The sequence below is a fragment of the Hemicordylus capensis genome, chromosome 15 (genome assembly GCF_027244095.1).
Source record: "Hemicordylus capensis ecotype Gifberg chromosome 15, rHemCap1.1.pri, whole genome shotgun sequence".
Classification (NCBI taxonomy): Eukaryota; Metazoa; Chordata; class Lepidosauria; order Squamata; family Cordylidae; genus Hemicordylus; species Hemicordylus capensis.
In genome coordinates, this window is record NC_069671.1 from 3386356 (window position 1) to 3410471 (window position 24116).

A 24116-nucleotide genomic window follows, 5' to 3' on the forward strand; every position below is an offset into this window, starting at 1 on the left:
GCTGACAAGATTTCAGGCAGGCTAAGGTGTCTGCAGAGCCCCTTCGCTTTCTGTTTGGCTGACTGATGCTGCCAGATCCGTGTGCTGAGCTCTTTGGCTGGAAACAGACAATAGCGGGGATGGGGGAGGGAGGCAGCCAGAGGCTCTGTGACTGATGGACCGCAGCTGGGGATGATGGGAGTTGTAGTCCAAAAGATGGCTTGGTGTGTGCAGTGAAATGTTTCGGGTACACATGAGCGACCCAGTGAACTACTGGAGGACATAGGAAGCTGCCATATACTGAGTCAGACCCTTGTTCCGTCTGATTCAGTATTGTCTTCACAGACTGGCAGCGGCTTCTCCAAGGTTGCAGGCAGGAATCTCTCTCAGCCCTCTCTTGGAGATGCTGCTGCCGGGGAGGGAACTGGGAACCTTCTGCTTGCAAGCAGGCAGATGCTCTTCCCAGAGCGGCTCCATCCCCTTAGGCGGGGCTGCTGAATTTTGGCCTTCCTGCAGATATTGGCCTACGCCTCCCATGACCCCTGGCTATTGGCCATTGTGGCTGGGGATTATGGGAGTTGGAGTCCCAAAACAGCTGGAGGGCCTAAGTTGAGCAGGCCTGCCCTAAGGACAATAGTCCCCTGAAGTCTCTCCTCCAAATGCAAAACCAGGGAGGATGCTGCTTGGCAAAGGGGCTAAGGCGGTTCCCCTCCATTCCCGCGGACGGCAGGGTGTCCTTTCTGAGTCCTCCCTGGCTGATGGATTCTGCACTTCTTTGCAGGCTGCAGGAGGTCAACTCCATGATCAACAAACGGCTGAAGGATGCCCTCTTCACCGACCAGTGGAGCGAAGTGTTCATGGATGTTCTGAGCCCCTTTAACTTTGTACTGGTAAGCCGTGAGGAGGGTCTGGCAGGAAAGGGCGCCTCGTGCGACCAAGGGCAGGCGTTGCTGGGCCAGGCAGGGTCTGAGGCAAGCCGGGGCTCGGTGGGTGGAGAATTCTGAGGGAAGATGAGGATCCAGAGGCCTTGCAAGGTGCTTAGAAGATCTGGCGCCCTCAGCCTTTCATTATCTTGGTAAAGGAAAGGTAAATTGTGCCGTCGAGTCGGTGTCGACTCATGACGACCACAGAGCCCTGTGGTTGTCTTTGGTAGAATACAGGAGGGGTTGACCATGGCCTCCTCCTGCACAGTATGAGATGATGCCTTTCAGCATCTTCGGCACAGTCCAAGGTTTTCCTCTCTCCTCAGAAAGGGCCTTGAAATTGCTCAGCAATCTGGTGAGCCACAACCCCCACGCGCATTATTTATCACTTTAATATATTTCTGCCTCTGCATAAAATGCCTGAGGTGGCTTACAGTAACATAAAGCCCAAAATGTGCAATAAAATCTGTTGTGCAAACTGTAGGAGACAAGAAATGTGTGATCCCCTTCCTGCTTCTTTATAGTCCCCCTCTTTATTTTTTGAGATTGTAGCTACAGAGGACCCCCTTGGTTCAGATCAGGATCATAGCATGTGTGTGTGTGTAATTCCACCCCACCTATGTAATAATCCTCCCAAAATTGGTCCCCTGAAGCTCCAGTTTGCCCTGGGAGGAAAAAACATCTGGGTGCCAATAGCAAGTTGATGGGAGTTGTAGTCCAACACTGGATGATGGGAGTTGTAGTCTAGCACCACCACCCCCTTGTCAGATGGTGTTGTACTACTACTCCCATCATCCCACCAGAGTGGGGAAAACAGCCACTCGGGGGGGGGAGGAATTTTCATGGGGGAAATGGCATGAAAGGGTCACCCCTCCCCCATTCCATGGTCCCGATCCAGATTGAGACCCTTCTGTAGCTGTGAATATTTTTTAAAAATTTTCAAATGGTCAGAAGAGCTAAAAGAGATTTCACATCTTGTGAACAGCCAGCCCCTGGTAACAGAACCATATTTTCAGGTGGGGAGGGGGCTCTTCGGTTTAGCAGGGGGAGAAGAACTACCTCTATTCAGCCCAGCCCATCATCCCTCCCAGTGGCTTTCGCTGGGGTCTCTAATGCATTTCTTCTTAGATTGGGAGCCCCTTTGGGACAGGGAACTCTCTTCAGGCCCTCTCACGTCTGAGTTTGGGCATCACCCCTGCTAACTGGGCCGAAAGAGTAATTTGGTTTGAATCGAATTTTCAAAATTCGATTTGAATTTGATTCGAGAGCCGTTGGCCACTTAAAAAAAAAACCCATCCAGGCCCCCAATTGGTTAAAAAAGGTGCCCCAACAGAGTCAAATCAATTTGAATACGTTTTGAATCTGAATCAAATTTTTGAACCAGATTCAAATTCGGAACGAACTTTTGGGACTGGAATTCGAAACTAGTAGAAAAATTCTTTTCATGCACATCTCTCATGCAGATGCTGTTCCACTGAGCTTCAGCCCCATCCCCTAAGGGGAATATCGTCTTACAGCGCTCACATGTAGTCTCCCATCCAAATGCAAACAAGTCCGACCCTGCTTAACAAAGGAGACAATTCAGCAACTGGCCCTCTTCAACGCCAGCACAGCATCCTTCCAGTGGGTGGTTTTTTATTAGTTTGAGAGACAGGGAAATGTTTTAGGCCCTCTGTTCAGGATTCACACCTGCTATTTGGGCAAGAAGCATGTTTTAAAAGTGCTTTTTAAAAGCAGTTTTTAGCAGTGGAGACCAACAGACTCTATCCAGCCTAGCAGAGCATCTCTTCATTGGATCCCGAAAGGTTGAAAAGCAGTATATAAACATTCTTACTAATAGGTAAGGCCTGTCAATGACCGAGCAAAGTCAATTTGTGTAAACGACACTTTGGGGAAAGTTGAAGAAATTAAATATATGTAATAGCATTTTTTAAAAAAAAGAATGTGTGCTTGCAAAAGGGAAGTAAAAGAACAATTTGAAATCTGTAGGATTTCACCTTCAAACGTTATTTATTTTATTGAGTAATGACCATATATGGTCAATTTAAATTACAGGAGATCTCAATCTGAATTCTCTTGGGCATGCTGTTGTTTTTGAATTATTGATCTGAAGATTGGATGTTAAAAAAGAATCTGTTGAGAACAATAGCAATTAAAATCTGATGATGGTTTTCAGAATTTATTTGAAAAAATTAAAAACACAAGTTAACCTCCCCCCCCAGGATATTCTGGTGTAAAAAGCAGTGCATTCCAGTAACTTAACGTGGCAGGACTATGTATGTAAAATTTGGTATCTGTAGGCAATTGGGACATAGGACTTTCTTTCGCACAGCCACGAACAAATGATTGAAAATGTATAATAGATAATCGTGATAGTCTGGGCTTTGATGCTACCAGAGAGAAGCAGCCTATCCCCTTTGCATTCTGGGTCGGGTTAACAACGTCAGCTGTGCCGAAGAATCCCAGCCCAACATGCTCCTCCCACTTTTGATCGCTTTCCCACTCAATGTGTTACAGCTAGAAACATTGCGTCTCTTTTCTCCCTAAAACAAAAGCTGCAAGTCTGATCCACACGCAGTTACTTGTGCACGGAAGTTCAGCGGCTCTCCTGTTTCACATGGCGGCTGTTCTGACTTTTTGCACGTTTGCCAGAATTCTCGCAGATCTGGCCCGCCTGCTGTGATGGTTGGTCCTGCGGGATTCTGGGACACAGATTGACTGAAGAGGTGCCTTTTGGTTAGAACTGCCACATCTCTTTGGCTTCTTTCCCGCTTGTGGATTTGGGGGGTGGGGGGCAAGCTTGAAGGGAGCTGGAAAGGCAGGCTATAGAAACCTTAGCAAAGTCGAAGGGAGGAGAGCTTGTGGGAGCGAGCATGAATTGTCCCCTTTGCTAAGCAGGGTGCACCTTGGTTTGCATTTGGATGGGAGACCACATGTGAGCACCGTGAGATAGTCCCCTTAGGGAATATCCTGGCAGCATCTCCAGCATCTGAGAGAGACTCCTGCCTGTTACGTTGGTGAAGCTGCTGCCAGTCAGCGTAGACAATATGGAGCGAAATGGACCGAGGGTTTGACTCAGTAGAAGGCAGCTTCCTATGTCAAGGTGTCTGGGCCAGTTGTGGATGTTTTATGTGTGCTGCAATTCGGCGGGTGACCTTATGCGCCCGTCTGACTCGGGAAGCGGACATCACAACTGTCGCCATGGCAACCCCACGGAGACGCTGAGCATCAGGGCGGTGAAGGACAGGGACAGTAGGAGTGGCTGCAGATCCTCGGAGCTGGGAGTGTGTCCCGACATCCCACTGGGTAGCTGCAAACTAGGGCAAGCTCTATGCAAGTTGCTGGTGCTGACGGGGGCGGGTGTGTGTGTGTGTGTCTGACTCCCCGATACACCACTCCAGAATTTCTTGGAACGCATGTTTGGGATGCTTCTTCCTGAATTGGGGACATCTGTTGGATATACCCCAGCTCTCTGGATTTCCTGCATGGAGCAGGAGGTTGGGTTAGATGGATTTTAGGGTCCCCTCCAGCTCTAGAGGAGAGCTGGTCTTGGGGTAGCAAGCATGACTTGTCCCCTTAGCTAAGTAGGGTCTGCCCTGGTTGCATTTGAACAGGAGACCACATGTGTGAGCACTGGAAGAGATTCCCCTCAGGGGATGGAGCCACTCTGGGAAGAGCAACTAGGCTCCAAGTTCCCTCCCTGGCAGCATCTCCAAGATCGGGCTGAGAGAGATTTCTGCCTGCAACCTTGGATAAGCCGCTGCCAGCCTGGGTAGACAATCCTGAGCTAGATGAACCAATGGTCTGACTCAGTATATGGCAGCTTCCTATGTTCCTAGGATTCTGACTTCCTAGCTGGCACTCTTACGCTTAGGTGAGGTGAGATGATGGGATGGATCATGCCACTTACATGCCCTACAGGCAGCAAGGCATCACTTGTAAAAAGTCCCCGCAAGTAGAAAGCCAGCACAGCAGGAAACAAGTTGCGGAAGAACAATTCTCCCCAATGGATTAGTGTCTTACTTGCAAGGGATGTTTTTACATGGTGGGGGAGCAGTCAGAAAAGGGAACATAGGATGCCGAGTGTGAATTGTCTCCTCTGCTAAACAGGACCTGCCTAAACAGGTTTGCATCTAGATGTGAGCGCAGTCGTGCAGATCCTTCGGGGATGGGGGGCTGTAGCTTAGTGTAAGAGCATTTGCTTGCACGCAGAAGGTCCCAATCCCTGGCAGCATCTCCAGGTAGGACTGGGAGAGACTCCTTCCTGGAAAGTTGCTGCCAGTCTGGGTAGACAATCCTGAGCTAGATGGACCAAAGACATGACTTGGTAGAAGGCAGCTTCTTGTGAGTCAGATCCTTATTCTGTTTAGCTCAGGATTGTCTACCCGGACTGGCAGCAGCTTCTCCCAGGTTGTAGGCAGGAGTCTCTCCCAGCCCGACCTGGAGATGCTGCCAGGGAGGGAAACTGGAACCTTCTGCATGCAAAGCCGATGCTTGACCACTGAGCACAGGGCTCACGTGTAGAAGATCTTTCTCCGATTCCAATTTACTGTGAATGGTGGGAATTCAATAAAATGAATAATGTTTGAAAATTTCAAACTGTGCATTTACTTCCCTTGTGGAGGCACATTAATAAAAGCTCCTGTTCCATAGATTTACTCTCTTGAACTTCCCTGGCAGTTTAATCTATGCAAAATAACTCTGCCCAATCAACAATGGGCCACACCTCCTAGTCTTACATAAACGAGGCAGGTGCAAAAAAGTTAACAACCCCTTAGCCAAGGCTCTGATTTGGTAGAAAGCAGCTTCCCATGCTGATATATGTTCAACTAGGTACCAGCTCTCATATTTCTGAGTCTCTCCAAAATATCAGCTCCCTCCCCTCATCTAGAGATCGGTGCCACATTCCCCCAGACTCCCATGGCTTTCCGCATTCTTGCGAGATCTCTGAGACCATCTCCTAATGATTAACTCCCAGTACAGACACATCCACTGACCATTAAGGAGCATTAACGTTCTTGTGTCTGATCTTGGCCTCCCGAGAGACACCATTTCAAAGTCGACGCTTGAGAATCGATTTGTGTTCTCAGTTGACTCCCAAGGTCAATTGGGAGTATGGGGGCGCAGGATTAGAACCCGGAGCCAAGCCTCCATTGAGGGCGAGGAGTGTCCTGTCTCACTGCTTTCTCCCATTCCAGGTCAGCACAGTCCGGATGCAAGGGGTCATTCTGATGGTCTTTGCCAAGTACTATCACCTGCCTTTCCTCCAGGATATCCAGACAGACTGCACCAGGACGGGATTGGGTGGATACTGGGTGAGTGTGTGTGTGTGTGTGTGTAGGTCAGGGGGAGAAAAGGGACCAGCTGCTAACTGATGGGTGCAGATGGTTTGTTTATGGCCAATCATGATTTGCTAGAGACAGACAGATCATTGAGAGGAGCTGTGTGGGAGAAGGAAGATGCAACTTTGCACATCCTCAGAGGCACTTTTCTCTTCAGTTTGCCTGAAGATACATTTCCAGGAAGTGCATGCCAGTGCTTCCCTAACTGTGGACCACAAGGCAGGCTGAAGTGTGCTTTAAAAAGCAGTTGCTGTATTGGATGCCTCCATTGCTCTTTGCCCATTGAAGCAAGAAGTCCTCAATTGAGTTCTTCCTCTTCCTCTCTGCCAACCCTTGGGCAATAACATCCTCCCAAGGGAGGGGGTAAGGATTGAGTAGAATTCAAATCTGGGTGATTCAAGTGATTCAAAGTCAAGCGCAACCACCCCTTAAAAGGGCAATGTGATTCAAATCTGAATCGAATTTTCAAAATTTGACCCGAATTTGATTTGAGAGCTGTTTGGCCCTTTTTTAAAAAAACCACTCACCCCCACCCCCCATCGGTTTAAAAAGGCTCCAAAACAGGGTTGAATCGATTCAGATTCAAATTGAATTTTCAGACCAGATTTGAATTTGATTTGAAGCGAATGTTCTTAATTTGATTCAAATTCAAAACAAATTAAAAAGTTATTTCATGCCTGTCTCCGGTAAGGATGCACTAGCACTGCATTTTTTTTTTTAAAAAACTTGGTCCGGAGTAATTTCAACTGCCCCTTCAGCTTAGAAGTAAAAAAGCAGGCTATCCTGTTTCCACTAAGGAAGGCATGCTGGAGCACTGCAGACCTTGGACAGCTCCCAGTGCAAGGAGTCAGCACTTTGGCTAAGGCTGAGCAGGAGCTGGGTGATGTAACGCTAAAAGAAAGTTGCTCCAGCAGCTTCCCTGCCAGTTTTCATGGGTAGCTTCCCTACCCAGACACAAGGAATTGACGCCGCCCCTTCTGTGTCTTAAAGAGGCCTTGTTTGATTTTTCTGCCTCTGGTGATGCAGGTGTGGGGTGGGGGAGGCTTGTCCTGAGATTGGTGGCCCTCTGCAAAACTGAGGGCGAAAGCAGGGCTGTGTCATCACGCTGTAGGGGAGATAGTGGCTTGGATTCTCCGAGCCCTCTTGGTGTGTGTGTGTGTGTGTGTGTGGTGGTCCCAGGAGCCTGGGGTCATCTGGGGGCCGGATCCTCAGTTCCTCCGTCTCATCACTGAACCTGACTGCCTCATCCCCCAACTGCAGAGAATGGCCTTGGTCCATGACACAGGGCCTTCTTCCAAGGGCAGATGTGTGGCTCTTACCCAGAACTGAACTCTCTTTTCAGAAATTAAGAAATTCCCCCTTACCTCTCTGAACAGAGTCCAAACACTTTCTGGGTGTGTGTGTGTGTCATTTTATTTATTTATTAAAATTTTCTTATATACCACCTCCTCCAAAGACTGTAGGTGGTGAACAATAACAATTACAATGAATAACAATTATAATTAATAATAATAATAATAATAATAATAATAATAATAATAATAATAATTAAAGGCCAAATGCCTGGTGAAACAGATGGGTCTTAAGACGGGCCTTAAAAGCAGCCAGGGAGGAGGCTGAATGAATCTGGGGGGAAAGAGTGTTCCAAAGAATAGGGGCGGCCACAGAGAAGGCCCTCCTACGGGCCCAGGCACCATGCACTAGACCAGGGCCCAGGACACTCAGGAGGGCCAGCTGAGAAGAACTCACAGTCCGGGATACAACTGGCTGAGAGAGGCGATCCCGGAGATATACAGGTGCTGAGCCCATCAGGGTTTTGTAGGTGAGAACCAGCACTTTGAATTGGACCCGGAGGCGAACAGGTAACCAGTGCAGCGACCGTAAAAGAGGTGCAGCATGTTTTAAAGTGTGCCTCCCAAAAATGGTGCTTGCCGGTTGCTCCCGAGTGTCCTTCCTCACTGGCTCTCCTGAACGGAGCAGGCGGCTGGAGCGTTCCTCTGCCACTGTCTCCCGCCCCTGCCCTGCCCACCTCCTCTGTCTTCCGCTCGCTTCAGGGCAACAAGGGTGGGGTGAGTGTGCGCCTCTCCGTCTTTGGGCACATGCTGTGCTTCCTCAACTGCCACCTGCCGGCGCACATGGAGAAGTCTGAGCAGCGCAAGGAGGACTTCACCACCATCCTGAACCTGCAGCAGTTTGAAGGTCCGTCCGCCAATGGGATCCTGGACCACGAGTGAGTACCATCTCGGTCGCCTTTGAGCTCTGGGAGGAAAGGCAGGCGGGGTCCCGAGCAGTGTTCCCTGTGGCAGGGATCTCCAGATGTGGTTGACGACAACTCCCAGCAACCCCAGCCAAAGGCCCCTGCAGCAGCGGGTGATGGGTTTTGTAGTCAACAGCATCTGGGAATCTCTGTGACCAGCAACACGGCTGAGGGCCCCCGTTTCAGAAGCCCTGCTCCAAGTGTTTCCCAGCAAGGGGTGTGTGACGGCTGAACTCCTCAGTCCCAAAAATGTCTGCTCTCAGCCTAATGTGACCCGCCCTGCCCCCCCAATAGGCTGTGTGGCATGGAGACTTGTGCGAGGGTCAGGTCTAGGGTAGTGGCACTTGCCAACCAGGCTGAGTGGCCTCCATGTTCTCTGTAGCAGGGAATTCCCAGGTGGTGTTGACTACAAATCCCAGCATCCCCAGCCAAAGGCCATTGTAGCTGGGCGTGATGGGAGTTGTAGCCCCCAGCACCTGGGAGTCCCTTTAACAAGGAAGACTGAAACTAAGTTCTGGGAGATTGTTAGGGTGTGGCTTATCTGTGGCTCTTCAGGATAGGTGTAGCCAGTCTTGTCTTATCTTATCTTATCTTTCTATTTATTTATTTATCAAATTTGTACACCGCCCCAAACTTTCGTCTCTGGGTGGTTAACAATAGCATAAAACAAGTTAAAAAACACCTACAAAAACTTAAAACAATTTAACAATTTAAAATAAACCAGAGATTAAAACCTAAACAATTTCAAAAAGCTGAGCAAGCTTAGGCGAAAAGATGGGTTTTCAGGTGTTTTTAAAAAATGGCCAGAGATGGGGAGGATCGTATCTCAGCCGGGAGCGCCTTCCACAATCTTGGGGCAGCCACCAAACGAGTTGGCAAACGGGTCTTGTGGTGGCGAGCATGAATTGCCCCCTTTGCTAAGCGGGGTCTGCCTTGGTTTTCATTTGGATGGGTGGCTTCATGCAAGCACAGGAAGATGTTGCCCTTGGGGGATGGAGCCATACCTCAGTGGTCGAGCATCTGCCTGCTTGCATGCAGAAGGTCCCAGGTTCACTCCCTGGCAGCATCTCCAGGGAGGGATGGGAGAGACCCCTGCCTGGAACCTTGGAGGAGCTGCTGCCAGTCAGTGCAGACAATACTAGGGACCGACGGTCTGTCTCAGTAGAAAGCAGCTTCCTATGTAGTGTGCCCTATGCGCCTCCTCACACCTACAAGAAGCTCAGGCCCAAGGGACTTCTTATCTAGGGTCAGCAGAGGTCCTATTGGCTCCCCAGGTCACCTGATACTTCCTGGGATGGTTGGCTGCAGTTCTCCTTCTGTCCCCAGTCAGGGGTGCTGCTGTGGAGCAGCCAGAGCAAGGCCAGCCAGCCGGCCCCCTTCCCTGGGACGTGTTCCCATAGAATGGGCATTAAAGCGCCTGGGCTTCACTGCCAGGTCCTCTTCAATGGAGACTCACAAAGGTCAGCACATTTTGTCATGGGCAGCAGGGAAGACCCGTCTCTGACCTCTCTAGGCATGAACTAGGGTGAGTCCCGAAGAGCACAGGAAGCTGCTGTATACTGAGTCTGACCCTTGGTCCATCTAGCTCAGTATCGTCTACCCAGACTGGCAGCAGCTTCTCCCAGGTTGCAGGCAGGAGTCTCTCTCAGCCCTATCTTGGAGATGCTGCCAGGGAGGGAACTGGGAACCTAGATGCTCTTCCCAGAATGGCCCCATCATCCCCTCAGGGGAATATCTTACTGTGCTCACACTTCTAGTCTCCCATTCATATGCAACCAGGGCAGACCCTGCTTAGCTAAGGGGACAAGTCATGCTGGCTGCCACAAGACCAGATCATCATCGTCGTCGTCATCATCATCATCAGCAGTTTAGCATATTTATATTTTGCCCCAAACCCACATTGTTAAAAATAAAACAGCCTCGATGAAAACTGTGGAAGAACGATTAGATCTCATAAGTCTAATTAGAAGCTGGGGTGAATAAATGCATCGAAAAAGCTGCCAGAGATGGGGACTCTTATTTCTTCAGGGAGCGTCTTCCAAAGCTTCAGAGCTGCAATGGAGACAAGCTGGGGGCTGGAGAGGCCGGGGGATGAACCCGGGACCTTCTGCAGACAAGAAGGGCATGCTGCCTCTGAGCTTGCCTGCTTCCCTCTCCAGTTTCCCGGAGCCCGGTGGTGTTGTCTTCGGAATCTGTGCAGAGAGATGTGCAGGTTTGCTGGGGCTCGTCTTTGAAATGACCTCCCAGTTTGCCTTCTGCAAAATCGACGCCTTCAGCTATGAGAAATGCAGCCCTCCCCAACCCAGCTCCGCCTTGTGATTGGGACAGGTCTCTGCTGGTGGCGTTGTTTGCACACTGGTGCGCACGCACGCACGCACCTACCCATGTGCGGCCACATCTGACCCTTTGGAAGCCGGAGCATCTCCCACAGAAGGGCTGCTGCCGAGAACACCCCGTGCAGCTGCGCCAGGCACTTGATCCATTCAGCAGAGGCAGTGGAGCCTGTTGGAAGCCCGCCAGGAGAGCGAACGGCTCAGAGCGCTGACCTAGATTCCCCCTTGGAGTCGAAGCTCCGAAGCTGCTTCCCAGCAAAAGCCTCTCTGCCTCCACCCAACAGGAGGGGGAGGGAGAGAGAGAGAGAGAGAGAGAGAGAGCTGGCCTTGTGGCAGCAAACATGAATTATCCTCCCCTTTGCTAAGCAGGGCCTGCCCTGGTTTGCATTTGGATGGGAGACTCCACGTGTGAGCACTGGGAGAGGTTCCCCTGAGGGGACTGGAAGAATTCTGAACCCTCCCCAGTTGCATGTCCTCAGGATCTGGTAGATTGCTTCTGAATATGGAGGTTTTATCTTGCTCTCATGGCTCATTGCTGTTGATAGTCCTTCTCCTCCCCCACCGGCATCTCAAATTTGGCCCTCTTTCTCCCTGCAGATGGGGCATCTTGGTCCTGTAGCTGGGGCCTGCCCCATTTGTAACATGAAGGAGCATGAATATAGGAAGCTGTCTTCTATTGAGTCAGACCCTTGGTCCATCTAACTCAGTGTTGTCAGCACAGACTGGCAGCGGCTTCTCCAAGGTTGCAGGCAGGGATCTCTCTCAAGCTCAGCCCTATCTGGAGAGGCCGGGAAGGGAACTGGGAACCTTCTGCATGCAAGTAGGCAGGTGCTCTTCCCAGAGCGGCCCCCTCCCCTAAGGGGAATCTCTTGCAATGTTCAGATATAGTCTCCCATCCAAACACAAACCAGGGCAGACCCTGCTTAGCAAAGGGGACAAGTCACACTTACTACCACAAGACCCGGGCGTGTCCGGATTTCACCTTTGTGTGCCCTGCTCTTCTCTCTGCCAGCGTCGTCTTCTGGTTTGGGGATCTTAACTTCCGCATTGAGAGCCTGGACATCCGCTTTGTGAAATACGCCATTGACAACAACATCCTCCATCAGCTCTGGGAGAAGGACCAGGTGAGGGGGGGGGCAGGTGAGATGCAATCCTTGGGGGCTAGTCCTGTCTCTTGATCTTGGTGGGCATTCCAGAATAGCCCACGCCCATTTGGCCGGAGACCGCAGGGGGCACATAAGCTCAGACCCCTGGGAGTCCGGGTCACATCCTGACTTCAGGGCAGAGGCGGAGACTCTGCTGTTACCTACAGAGCAGAGATTCCAAACTTCCAGTGAACTCCCCTCACCCCTGGCCACAGTAGCCTTTGGTACTTTCCCCCACCATAAAAATCAAGCACTCCCTTTAGTGGGTGAATGATTGACCAGGAGGTGGTGATAAAAATAACGGCCCCTCATTTTGTGATCCATCTTGTAATCCCGTGATCTTGCTAGGCTTCACCGGTCCCGTGTCTGTCGTAAAAACCAAGGAAGCTGCCTTCTACTGAGTCAGACCCTTGGTCCATCTCGCTCAATATCGTCTACCCAGACTGGCAGCAGCTCCTCCAAGGTTGCAGGCAGGAGTCTCTCTCAGCCCTACCTTGGAGATGCTGCCAGGGAGGGGACTTAGACACTTCTGCATGCAAGCAGGCAGGTGCTCTTCCCAGAGTGGCCCCATCCCGAGTGGAATATCTTACAGTGCTCACACATGTAGTCTCCCATCCAAATGCAAACCAGGGTGGACCCTGATTAGCAAAGGGGGCAATTCATGCTTGCTACCACAAGACCTCCTCTCCTCCCTATTAATTAGTCCAGGCAGCAAGCCTGGGAAATGCTTGAACACAGGAAGCTGCCGTATACTGAGTTGGACCCTTGGTCCATCTAGCTCAGTATTGCCGACCCATACTGGCAGCAGCTTCTCCAAGGCAAGGCTGCAGGCAGGAGTCTCTCTCAGCCCTACCTTGGAGATGCTGCCAGGGAGGGAATTGGGAACCTAGATGCTCTTCCCAGAGTGGCCCCATCCCCTGAGCGGAATACCTTACGGTGCTCAGACATATAGTCTCCCATCCAGATGCAAACCAGGGTGGGCCCTGCTTAGCAAAGGGGACAAGTCCTGCTTGCGACCACAAGACCAGCTCTCCCTTGGCCTCTTCCGTGGGCCCAGAGACCTCTCCTCACACCCTGCAGCCGCACCTTCACGCGTCTCCTCCTCTCCGTCTCCTGCAGCTGAACATCGCCAAGAGCACATGGCCCATCCTAAAAGGCTTCCAGGAGGGCTTGCTGAACTTCCCCCCAACCTTCAAGTTTGATGTGGGGACCAACATGTACGACACCAGGTGCGTGGTGCTGAGCTGGGCCCGAGAGGTGGGCTGGGAGGGGAAGACGGGGCTGGGAGGAATGGGTACCCCTGGGCACGCTTTGCACGTGTCCTTGCTTGCAGGAGAGAGTTCTGGGGAAGGCCTTGGGGCTGCGGTCAAAATAGTCATTGCTGTAAGGCCAGGCTTCTGCACTTTGACCTTGCTGCCAATGCTGGGCTGCAACTCTCACTGTCCCTGACTATTGGCTGCTGTGGCTGGGGATGATGGGAGTTGTAGTCCAGAGGCAGCTGGCGAGGTATGCAGCCCTGCTTTCAGCACACCCTTGATTTTTATGTAGCAGGTTGGGTGCTCTGGCAGGGGGGGAGGATGGGTTTCCCTCTTCCCCCAACGTGTTTCTGCTCTGGATCGCCTCCCTCCGCAAAATGAGGGAGGCTCGGCTGTCGTGCACACAGGACAGGGCCTTCTCTGTTGCTGCCCCCAGACTCTGGGATGCTCTCTCAGTGGCTATTCGCTATTACAAAAAGCAGCTTTACTGGGAACAGCCTATATTCTGCGACGATATCTATAACAATTGACAATAAAATTCAGCCATCCCAGATCCTTGGGAAGGACTCGATGTCTGGATAAAACAAACCAGTCAATAACACCTGTCTGACTGTGTAAACAAGAAATAATAATAATAATAAATAACATTTTAATCGCACCCTTCTGCCACGGCGTTCAGCACACATGGCCCCCCTTTCTCATCCTCACAACAAACCTGTTAGGTAGGTTGGGCTGAGAGATCCTGGCTGGCTTAAGTGAACTTCCCACTTGATCCTATCGGCGGGAGGATTTGAACCCAGAGCCCAAGTTCTGGCCCTTGAGCCCTGAAGTGCCGCCTCGTGTGCCCCACAGCGCCAAGAAGCGGAAGCCGGCTTGGACGGACCGGATCCTGTGGAAGATCAAAGGCTCTGGGGTCCCGACACACCCCGGGAGGCCCGGTGGTGGTGGGGTGTCGGTGACCCAGCTCTGCTACCGTAGCCACATGGAGTACACCGTGAGTGACCACAAGCCTGTCGTCTCCATCTTTGCTCTGCTGGTGAGTCCGGAGCCCTGCTGGGAACTCTCTTGCGGGGACTGCCCGAGTTCGGGTTGTACTGTCAGGAAGTCCAAATATGTGGGGCGTGGGACGGGGCTTTATGTATGGCATTCACACTCCACCAGTGTTCTCTCTAACAGGGATTCCCAGATGTTGTTGACGACAGCTCCCAGAATCCCCAGCTATAATGACTTTTGCTTGGGAATTCTGGGAGTTGTCATCAACAATGTCTGGGGATCCCTGTTAGAGGGAACACTGCACTCCACCCTGCTCTTCCTCCAAGGAGCTCAGAGAGGCACACATGATGGTTCAGCTGATCTGGTGGTAGCCAGCATGACTTGTCCCCTTAGCTAAGCAGGGTCCACCCTGGTTGCATATGAAAGGGAGACTAGAAGTGTGAGCACTGGAAGAGATTCCCCTTCTTAGGGGATGGAGCTGCTCTGGGAAGAGCATCGAGGTCCCAAGTTCCCTCCCTGGCAGCATCTCCAAGATAGGGCTGAGAGAGATTCCTGCCTGCAGCCTTGGAGAAGCCGCTGCCAGTCTGGGTAGACAACCCTGAGCTAGATGGACCAATGGCCTGACTCAGAATATAGCAGCTTCCTATGTTCCTATGTTTTTCTGACCATGTGAGGTAGGTTAGGCTGAGAGACTGTGACTAACTCAGACCTGGTGTGCTTCATAGCTGAATGGGAATTTGAATCTGGGTCTTCCAAATCCAGGTCACTAGAAATGACTTGATTAGCAAGCCAGAAGTTGCCGGTTCGAATCCCCACTGGTCTGTTTACCAGACTATGGGAAATGCCTCTATCAGGCAGCAGTGATAGAGGAAGATGCTGAAATGCATCATCTCATACTGCGCGGGAGGAGGCCATGGTCAACCCCTCCTGTATTCTGCCAAAGACAAACACGGGGCTCTGTGGTCACCAGGAGTCGACACCGACTCGAAGGCACACTTTACTTACTTCACTTACCCCACAGTGGGTCTCTTTAGATGGCTGTTGAACAAACATGGCCACCCCATCACCTCTAGACCAGGGATTCCCAACCTTGGATTGCCAGATGATGTTGGACTACAACTCCCATCATCCCCAACCACAATGGTTGTGTAGTCCGGATGTTGGACTACAACTCCCAGCATCCCCGGCCCTTGGCTGGGGATGCTGGGAGTTGTAGTCCAACATCTGGCAACACAACGTTGGAAACCAACCAGTGGACCTGAGTTGGTTCCATTCCTGGGAAGGCAGTTTCTGTTTTCTGGACACAACATGACTTGCTCCAGCCTCTCTCACCCAGCCTCTCTCTCTCTGGCAGTTTTCTTCCAGGGCAGATGTGCCACTGGTAGAGCTTCAAGTGGCTGACGAGTGGACAAAAATAGAGCAGGCTGTCGTCCGGTATAAGATCTCCGTGAGTTACCACCGCAGCTCCTGGGACTGGATCGCCCTGTACCGAGTAAGAGATCCAGGCAGCTGTTTGGGGGCCAACTGGTTTGGGTAGAGAGGGAGGGGGCCGGGGGAGGGGGCATCTTTTTGGCCTTGGTAGAACTGGTAAGCCACCTCATGCCCCAGTTACTAAATTCAGAGGGGACTGAAGCCATACCTGGATTTTTAGAAATGTGGATGCCCAAGGCTGACTCTTGCCCAGGAGTTCCCAACCTGTGGTCCTCCCAGATGTTGATGAACTACAACTCCTACCAAGCCTTGGGAGTTGTAGTTCAGCAACATCTGGAGGACCACAAGTAGGGAACCCTCGCTCTCGAGCATCGGAGAGCCATGGTGAGAAGCAGGAGTAAGGTGCGGGGGCAGGGGGTATGCCTTCAGCCCTCCAGCTCCTGTTGGACTCCAACTCCCATCATCCCTAGCTCCAGTGGCCAGTAGGGATGATGTAGTCCAACATCTGCAGGAGGGCCAAAAGTTGTACAGTTTTGTGTTAAAGAAGGGGGTTCCTGACCTTAAAAAACAAAACAAAACATAAGTGTACCCTTTCTGTTGCAAATTTTCATCTTGGGTACCCTGAGTGTGAGTGTACTAGTTTAAATGCGGACAAGTTTAAATGCGGACAAGTTAGTTAGGCGGATAACTCCAGTCATCGGCTTACATCCAGGGTCAATTACTCATGAGTACTTCCACTGAAATAGGACAAGTAAACTTGTAACTAAGTAACTAACTAAACTTGTTCCATAAGATTGCTTGTGAGTAACTTATGAGCAAACTTATTTATTACCTTAGCTTATTTATTTGTCCATCTTATTTATTTATTACTTCTCTGTGTAAACTGCCCTGAGCCATTTTTGGAAGGGTGGTATAGAAATTGAATGAATGAATGAATAAATAAACTTATGAATAACTTGATGTAAGCCCATCTCATAACTGTAACCTTTAAATTTGTGTGTGTGTGTGTGTGCATTTATACGCATATATACAGACAAACATAAATTGAAGTGTGACAAGGAAACAGGTTACTCTAATCAATGGCTTACATCTGGACTGCTCTCATATAAGAACACGATACTGTTTTTTTCCCCTGGAAGTGTGTGCAAAACCACAGAAATTGTGTTGCAGTGGAACAGGATAACATTTGACCACTTTAGTGGGGGGAAAGGAAGTCTGCTGGGCATTTTTGACATAGTAGGCTTTACTGCGAGTTCAAAGTTGCCCCAAATAACCAATGCATAAAGTGCATCTTTTGACTCTGGATATAAATCAGGCAACACTCCTGACATGCAATGAAAAACCTGGATTGTGTGTGAAGTGCTCCCCAATAGTTTGCCGGGACTTCGGGGTAAATCTGCCCGATATTTGAACAGACACCTCAGTTCTGGAAGACATGGGAGCTAAAAGCCCTGAGTGAAAAATGCCCTGGTCAATTTCACCTCCGCTGCAAAATCCCCCAGGCAAGCCTGTTATCTGCTAGTCAATTTCACTCCCCCGCCCCCACCCCACACCAAGTCTCCTAACAGGGCAAACAAACCACAAATGTTTGATGTTTTAAGTGTAGAATATTTCTCTAAACATTGTTGATTCTTAATTAATCACTTCCTGAAATGCTTTCCTCTTAAGGAATGTCAGTGACTTGCCTGCAACCTCATGCATGCTTTCCTGGAAATAAGTCCCAGTGAACTGTTCTTCCTATGTATCATCTAGAGCAGGGCTGCTCAACTTCGGCCCTCCTACAGATGTTGGACTACAACTCCCACAATCCCTGGCTATTGGCCACTGTAGCTGGGGATTATGGGAGTTGTAGTCCAAAACAGCTGGAGGGCCTAAGTTGAGCAGGCCTGATCTAGAGCAAGGGTGGGTAAACTTGGCCCTCCAGCTTTTGTTGAACTAAAAGCCCATCAATCCCAGGTGGGAATGATGGCAGTTGTAGTTCCACAGGAGCTGGAGGGTCAAGTTTCCCCAGCCCTGGTCTAGAAGTACCCTAAACCTGGCGGTTCCATCTGGCCATTGCTCTTAACAGCCATGGAGGGGCTGCTCTTCCTCCCACCCTGAATATTGCCTTTATCAAAGACGTGTTTCCAGTCTTGGGTTCCCAAGATTGGACTACTGCTCCCTGCAGCCACTGTGGCTGGAGATGATAGAAGTCTGGTCCCCAGAGATGATGTTGTGCTACAAGATTGGGGAGCCAGATCTCAAAGGCATCTAAGCCTGTGGAACACACTGCAGCTGGGGGACTTTGCGACCCCTGGCTTTGCAACCCCCTGCTGAGCAGAAAGGCATCTTTTTTGTTGAGCGGGGGAGAGCAACTGGCCCTCCCCATCCACAGCATAGCATCCCTCCAGTGGCTGTTGCTGATATCTGTCTTTGATTCTTTTTTAGATTGTGAGCCCTTTGGGGACAAGGAGTCGTATTTTGCATGCGCGCGCACACACACACCACTTTGAGAATGTCTGTTGAAAGGCAGTATATAAAGATCCGCCGTATCCATATCCCTAGTGCTGTATCCGTATCCCTAGTGCAGTCTCTTGGCTGCTCACAACAGATGCCTGTCCGAGAAAGAGACACATTAATAGAAACGCATATTATGTCCAAAGGGAGACATTAGAACTAAATTATTCATATTGTAAGGACTTTAAAAAAATGAAAGAAAGCCATTCAGTGTATTAGATGTGGAAACAATTGGAAGGTAGATTATATGCAAAGATTTGGTGCTGAGAAAAGATTATTTGGCTTGGGAGTCATTTACTAGAAATGCAGTGGGAAAGGCCAAGCCCCCCTGCCCTACCTCCCCCTGTCTACTTTCTTTTAAAGCTGTATATATATTTGGTGATTAGACAGTTATTCCACTGGGCTCCACCCACTGATCTGCTCTCAGCTCCTGGCTAGGAAGGGTTCCCCTGAAGGCCCCACCCTGGGACCAGCATTCTCTATTTCAAGAGAAGGCAAAACAGATCCATCAGGGCTGCCCTGGGGGCAATTCCAGAAATATTATCGACTAGTAGGTGAGGCCCATTGTTGACTGGGCCAGGTCGTTTTGCATAAATACACTGATAGGAAAGTCCAAGAAATTAAATATATGCAACCTTTTGCATTGATGTGCTTGCAAAAGGGGAGTAAAAGAATGCAGTAAGACCTCGATATCCATGGACTCTATATCCACGGATTCCCATATCTGCAGTCGGGTAATAGATGGCTAACCTTGGTATACATGGGGGAAATGGGGGGGGGGATCCTGTTGTGTTTTGGAGCCTCAAAATGGCTCTGTTTTAAAATATTGGAAAAATGGCAAATTTTGGCCATGTTGGAGGCATTCGTAGGCACAGCGCAACTCAGGGGGAACAGCTAAGTTTAGTAGGCAAAATTCGATGTCTTTTGGAGGTTTTTCTCAAACTGGGAACCTAACCCCTAATTCCTCATTGCTTTAATGCCTCAATGAAGTCACCTTCAGTGGCCAGCGTGGAAATGCTTGACTAACAAGCAGAACGTTGCCAGTTTGAATCCCCGCTGGTATGTTTCCCAGACCTTTATCGGGCAGCAGTGATATAGGAAGATGCTGAAAGGCATCATCTCACACTGTGTGGGAGGAGGCAATGGTCAGCCCCTCCTGTATTCTCCCATTGACAACCACAGGGCTCTGTGGGTGCCAGGAGTCGAAATTGACTTGACAGCACACTTTACCTTTACTTAATGCTTCAATATTCACGGCTTCCATATCCATAGTTGTAGTGTGGAATGGAACCCCCATGAATATCAAGGTCCTCTTGTAGTTTTAAATGTGTTGGATGTCAACTTGAAACATCTTTTATTTTATTGAATAATTCCTATACATAGTAAATCTGAATCATAGTAAACTTGAATCTGAGAAAGATCTTCTGCTTCTCTTGGGCATGATGTTGTTTTTGAGTTCTTGATCTAATTGATTACTGAGTGTTAAAAATTGGAGAACAACAGTTAAAATATGCTGCATATATTCAGGATTTCTTCCCCCCAAATAACCTCCAAATTATTTAAAAATTCCATCCAGCATATTCTGCTGTAAAAGGTAAGGCATTCAGCTAATTTCAGTGGCGGGATTGCTCATGCAAAATTTGGTATCTGTGGTATCAAACTCTTCAAAATATATAAGATAGTGTCTGAAATGGGCAAAGTATGTCGATAACGGAATCAGAATTTCTCCTTATATGGTCTCTGATTCCGTTACTAATGAGTTTTGCATATCTTGCAGATTTCAGATGCTATCTCTAATATTTCAGGGTTTTGAAAAAAATATGGCCTTACTGTAGGAGATGTTCTCCTGCCACTGGGTATATATAGCATCAGCCTGAAAACTTGCTTAGAGCTACAGTCATTGAAAAAAAGTGTAACATGCCTGATTCCATTACCCTTGGAACTGTCCCTGAGGAAAAGAGCTGACCCCTGCCTGAAGAGTCTTTTCTGATCCCTTTTTCTGGCCATCTCTCCCTGTCAGGTGGGCTTCCGGCATTACAAAGACTACGTTGCCTATGTGTGGGCCAAGCAGGAGGATACAGAGAGCAATATTTATCAGGTAACTGGGACCCTAAAAGGCACAATGTCTAATGAAGCTTGCCTCCCTTATTTGCCGTTCCTGGCTGCTACCCCACAGGAAGTGCCTGTCCTCCCTCCAAACTGAGCTGGACGAGGCAACCCACACCCCCAAATCCCACTGTGCTTGGGGCTTGACTGGGGAGTTCAGCTGGTCTCATAGTAGCAAGCATGAAGTGTCCCCCTTGCTAAGCAGGGTCCACCCTGGTTTGCCTTTGGATGGGGAACTACGTGTGAGCATTGCAAGATCTCCTCCTTAAGGGATGGAACTGCTCTGGGAAGAGCATCATCAGGCTTGCATGCAGAAGGTCCCAAGTTCCCTCCCTGGCAGCATCTCCAAGACAGAGCCGAGAGAGACTCCTGCCTGCAGCCTTGGAGAAGCCGCTGCCAGTCTGTGAAGACAATACTGAGCTAGGTGGCTCAAGGGTCTGACTCAGTAGAAGGCAGCTTCCTATGTTCCGCTGCTCATCTGCAGGATTCCAGTGGTGTGCCCGTGTGAAACCACCCTAAGGTGGGGGGTGGGTGCAGTGTTCACTGCCATGTTCCATGGAGGCTTGCCCTCCAATATCCATTGCCAGAGGTATAACTGCTCATTTTCCCTCCAGGTGTTTTTCTCCCTAGCTGCCGCCCTTCCCACCCCCCGCAACCTGATCTTCTCCCTCTCTTTCTCAATGTTAGTTAATGATTCCAGAGGAGTCTCTGCCCAAAGGAAAAGGCGAATATATCCTGGGCTACTATAGCAACAGCTACAACAGTATGGTGGGTGTGACGGAGCCCTTCCAGGTGAGCACCGGGTGGGGCTGACAAAGTCACAGGCTCTCGGACTGAAATGCAAACCAGTGCAGTGAATTAAAAGGTGCTTAGTTGAGGGCAGGGTGGGTGGGTGGTGGACTTGTAGATCTGTGTAGAACACTTGTTTGATGTGCAGAAGGTCCCAGGTTCAACCCCTGGCAGCATCTCCAGGTAGGGTTGGGAAGGAAAACCTGGAGCGCTGCTGCCAGTCAGTGTGGACAATACTGAGTTAGATAGACCAAGGGCTGGACTCAGTAGGTGGCAGCTTCGCATGTTCAGCAGCGTCTATAGCTCAGTGACAGAGCCCCTGTTTTGTATATAGAAGGTCCCCAGTTCAATCCCTTCGGGTAGGGCTGGGCAAGACCCCTTCCCAAAACCCTGGAGAGCTGCTGCCAGCCAGTGCAGACAGTACTGATCTAAATGGACCCATGTTCAGACTGGATCAAAGTTATGGATGTGAACTGCCTAGCCTTTCTTGAAGCCCAACCTGTTTCAGCCTCAGAGAAATGTGTCTTACAGCACTCATAAGGCAGCACAGGTCTCCTTGTTCAAAGTCTCTTTGAAATACTGCAAATTATTGCCTCTGAGGAGTCTCTTATTGCCTCTGAGGAGTCTCTCCCAGCCCTACCTGGAGATTTATTCATCTGGAGATGCTGGAGATCAACCTGGGACCCTCTGCATGTGAAACGGATGCTCTGCCACTGAGCTGTGATCCTTCCCCAGACCATTGGCCCATCTAACTCCGGATTGCCTACACTGACTGGCAGCGGCTCTGCCTGGTCTTGGGCAGGGGTCTTTCCCCAGCCCTAGCTGGCAGGGGTGCACCTAGGCAATTTCGGAGCCCGGACCTAAAGGCCTTTTTGGGGGGCCCTGCTGCCAGATCAGTGGCAATGCACTATTTTTTTATATTTTTTTAACACCAGAACATGCTCAGGGAAAGCTGGAAACCTTTTGGATTTCTAGAAGAGATTCTGAATAAGGATTCTTCCACTGACTTGCAGAGAGATACCCTCTTTTTGCTTGCACAATCCTGCCCCTAAAACTAGCAGGCTGCTCAGCATTTGGAGGCCCCCCTCGAGGCCTGCAGGGGACCGGACCTCCGCCCAGAAGTCCAGTCCAAAGACCGCCACTGCTAGCTGGAGATGCTGCAGAGGCTCGAACTTGAGACCTTCTACATACAAAGCAGATGCTACCGGCTTTGCCCAAGAATATCTGGGACAGCACACAGAAGCTGAGCTGCCGGTCAATGTTGCCTTCTCTCTCCATGTGCCCCCCTGCCCTAATTGCCTTTAGATTTCACTGCCCAACCTGGAGCAGGTCAGCAGCCCCACGGACAGCTCGACGGCGACCTCCGAAGAAGAGGACGACAGCACCATGGTCCTCCTGGGCCCCAAGTCCCGCAGCCCCAGTCCCGGAAAGCTGAAGCGCCATCGGAGCCGCAGCCCCGGCTTGGCCAAATTCCAGGGCCTGATCCTGCGGTCGCCGAGCCGGGAACAGGGCCCCAGCCGCAGCCCTTCCCCGCAGGGACGCCGTGGTAGCAGCCTCCTGAAGGGGGAGATCCCCAGCATCCAGTTTTCAAAGGACAGCCCCCGGCACCGCTCCAAGTCACGGGAGCTGAGCCAGAGCCGGGAGAGCCGGGCCAGCTCCCGGCTGCAGGTGGCCTGGCGCTTCGACGAGAACCCCCTGGCCCGGGCGGACCCCCGTAATTTGGGGCTGCTGCCGGCGGTGCGCTTGGAGACCCTCGACCAAGTGATGGGCCATCGGCGGGAGAGCGCTGACCAGGGCCTGCCTCCCCGCAGGATGAGTCCCACCAGCCCGACAGCGGGACTCAGTGCCCTCTTCAGCACCTCTCCCCAGGAGGGGGGATTGCAGGAGCCCCCGGGTCATGACAACCACAGCCGGGATGTGGGGCACTGATGCCGGGAGCCGGGCTGGCTGCTGTGGGGCCCATTCTCAAGCCATCTTGTGCCGTGTTTCTCTCCCCCGTGTCTCCACCTGCCGGTGCTCGGCTCTGTGTGACTTCTGTCTCTCCTGGTGTGCCGGAAGGCCCTTCTCTCCGGAGGGGGCTGTCCACTGTGAGTCCTTGCCTCCGTCTGCCTGAGGATCAACCCTGCCCCACCCGGGGGGTGAATATCACGAGCAAACGGCCATGTGCCCCCTTGGCCATTTTTGCCCCCGGGTCAGCCATGCAACCCCCAGATCCACATTCTGACCTCATTTGGTAGGGTACCCTTCAGTGTTAGACCCACCTCGGATCCAGGATGGCACCCTCTGCCTGTCCTTTGGGTCCCACCTGTGCTGTAGGGGGCAGTAACTTTTCCCGCCCCAGCCTAGGGCCCAGTGAGAGGGTTTCCCAATTCAACAGGGGGCAGCAGCAGTGAGAGAGGGCAGGCTCAATCCGCGACCCATTCCCAAATCTAGATGGAACAAGCACTGCCCCATCACGGGTCTTTCCAGCTGGGGCAGGGTCACAATTTGCCCTGTGGGTGGATCTAGGGTAACCCATTAGCAGGATCAAAATGGAGGGGAAGTGTGCAATATAGCAGGGACAAGAGCTCCCCAAGGCTGGGGAAGTCTACCTTCCCCAGCTGCGGTGGCTGTGGTCAGCGGAGCCATTTACGGCCACTCCCATAGGGCTGGAGGGAGCGAGGCCGCCATTAAAGAGCAGACGCTGCAGGCAACCACAGCACCCGACATGGAGGAGTAGAGTCCGGTCTCAGGGCCAGGAGCCACTAAACGGAAGCAGGGGGAGTGTTTCTTGGCCTCAGTGCGGCCAAGGGTGCCTTGGAAACCAGAACGAAGCAAGCTGCCTGGGAGATTGTGGGGGGAAGAGGGGAGGAGTGGGGGCTGGTCTCCCCACGACAAAGCCATGACCTTCGCTGGGACGAGTTCAGAGTTAACGCAAACTGTCCTACCTCTCTTCCGCCCCTTACCAATAAATCATCTATGGAACCTGTCTTAAGTTCCCATGGTGCATTTGGTGGCTGGGGCGGGGTTTGGAGTCCAGCACAGAATGCCAGCAAGCAGTACCACGGCGGAAGAATACTCAGTGCT

The 24116-nt window shown here is 50.9% G+C and overlaps 1 protein-coding gene across 5 annotated transcripts in view; it reads left to right on the top strand.

The window, feature by feature from the left end:
• The window catches only part of INPP5J (inositol polyphosphate-5-phosphatase J), a 47100-nt gene extending 23081 nt beyond the window's left edge, over positions 1 to 24019 (top strand). For all 5 annotated transcript variants that reach the window (XM_053279888.1, XM_053279890.1, XM_053279889.1 and 2 more), the window contains 10 exons: positions 761 to 869; positions 6101 to 6217; positions 8299 to 8474; positions 11847 to 11958; positions 13099 to 13208; positions 14088 to 14271; positions 15583 to 15720; positions 20176 to 20253; positions 20949 to 21053; positions 22356 to 24019. In XM_053279888.1, coding sequence (XP_053135863.1) covers positions 761 to 869; positions 6101 to 6217; positions 8299 to 8474; positions 11847 to 11958; positions 13099 to 13208; positions 14088 to 14271; positions 15583 to 15720; positions 20176 to 20253; positions 20949 to 21053; positions 22356 to 22979 — 1753 coding nt within the window. In that variant the 3' untranslated portion in view covers positions 22980 to 24019. The remainder of the gene's footprint in view (positions 1 to 760; positions 870 to 6100; positions 6218 to 8298; positions 8475 to 11846; positions 11959 to 13098; positions 13209 to 14087; positions 14272 to 15582; positions 15721 to 20175; positions 20254 to 20948; positions 21054 to 22355) is intronic.
• The last annotated feature ends 97 nt before the right edge of the window (positions 24020 to 24116 follow it).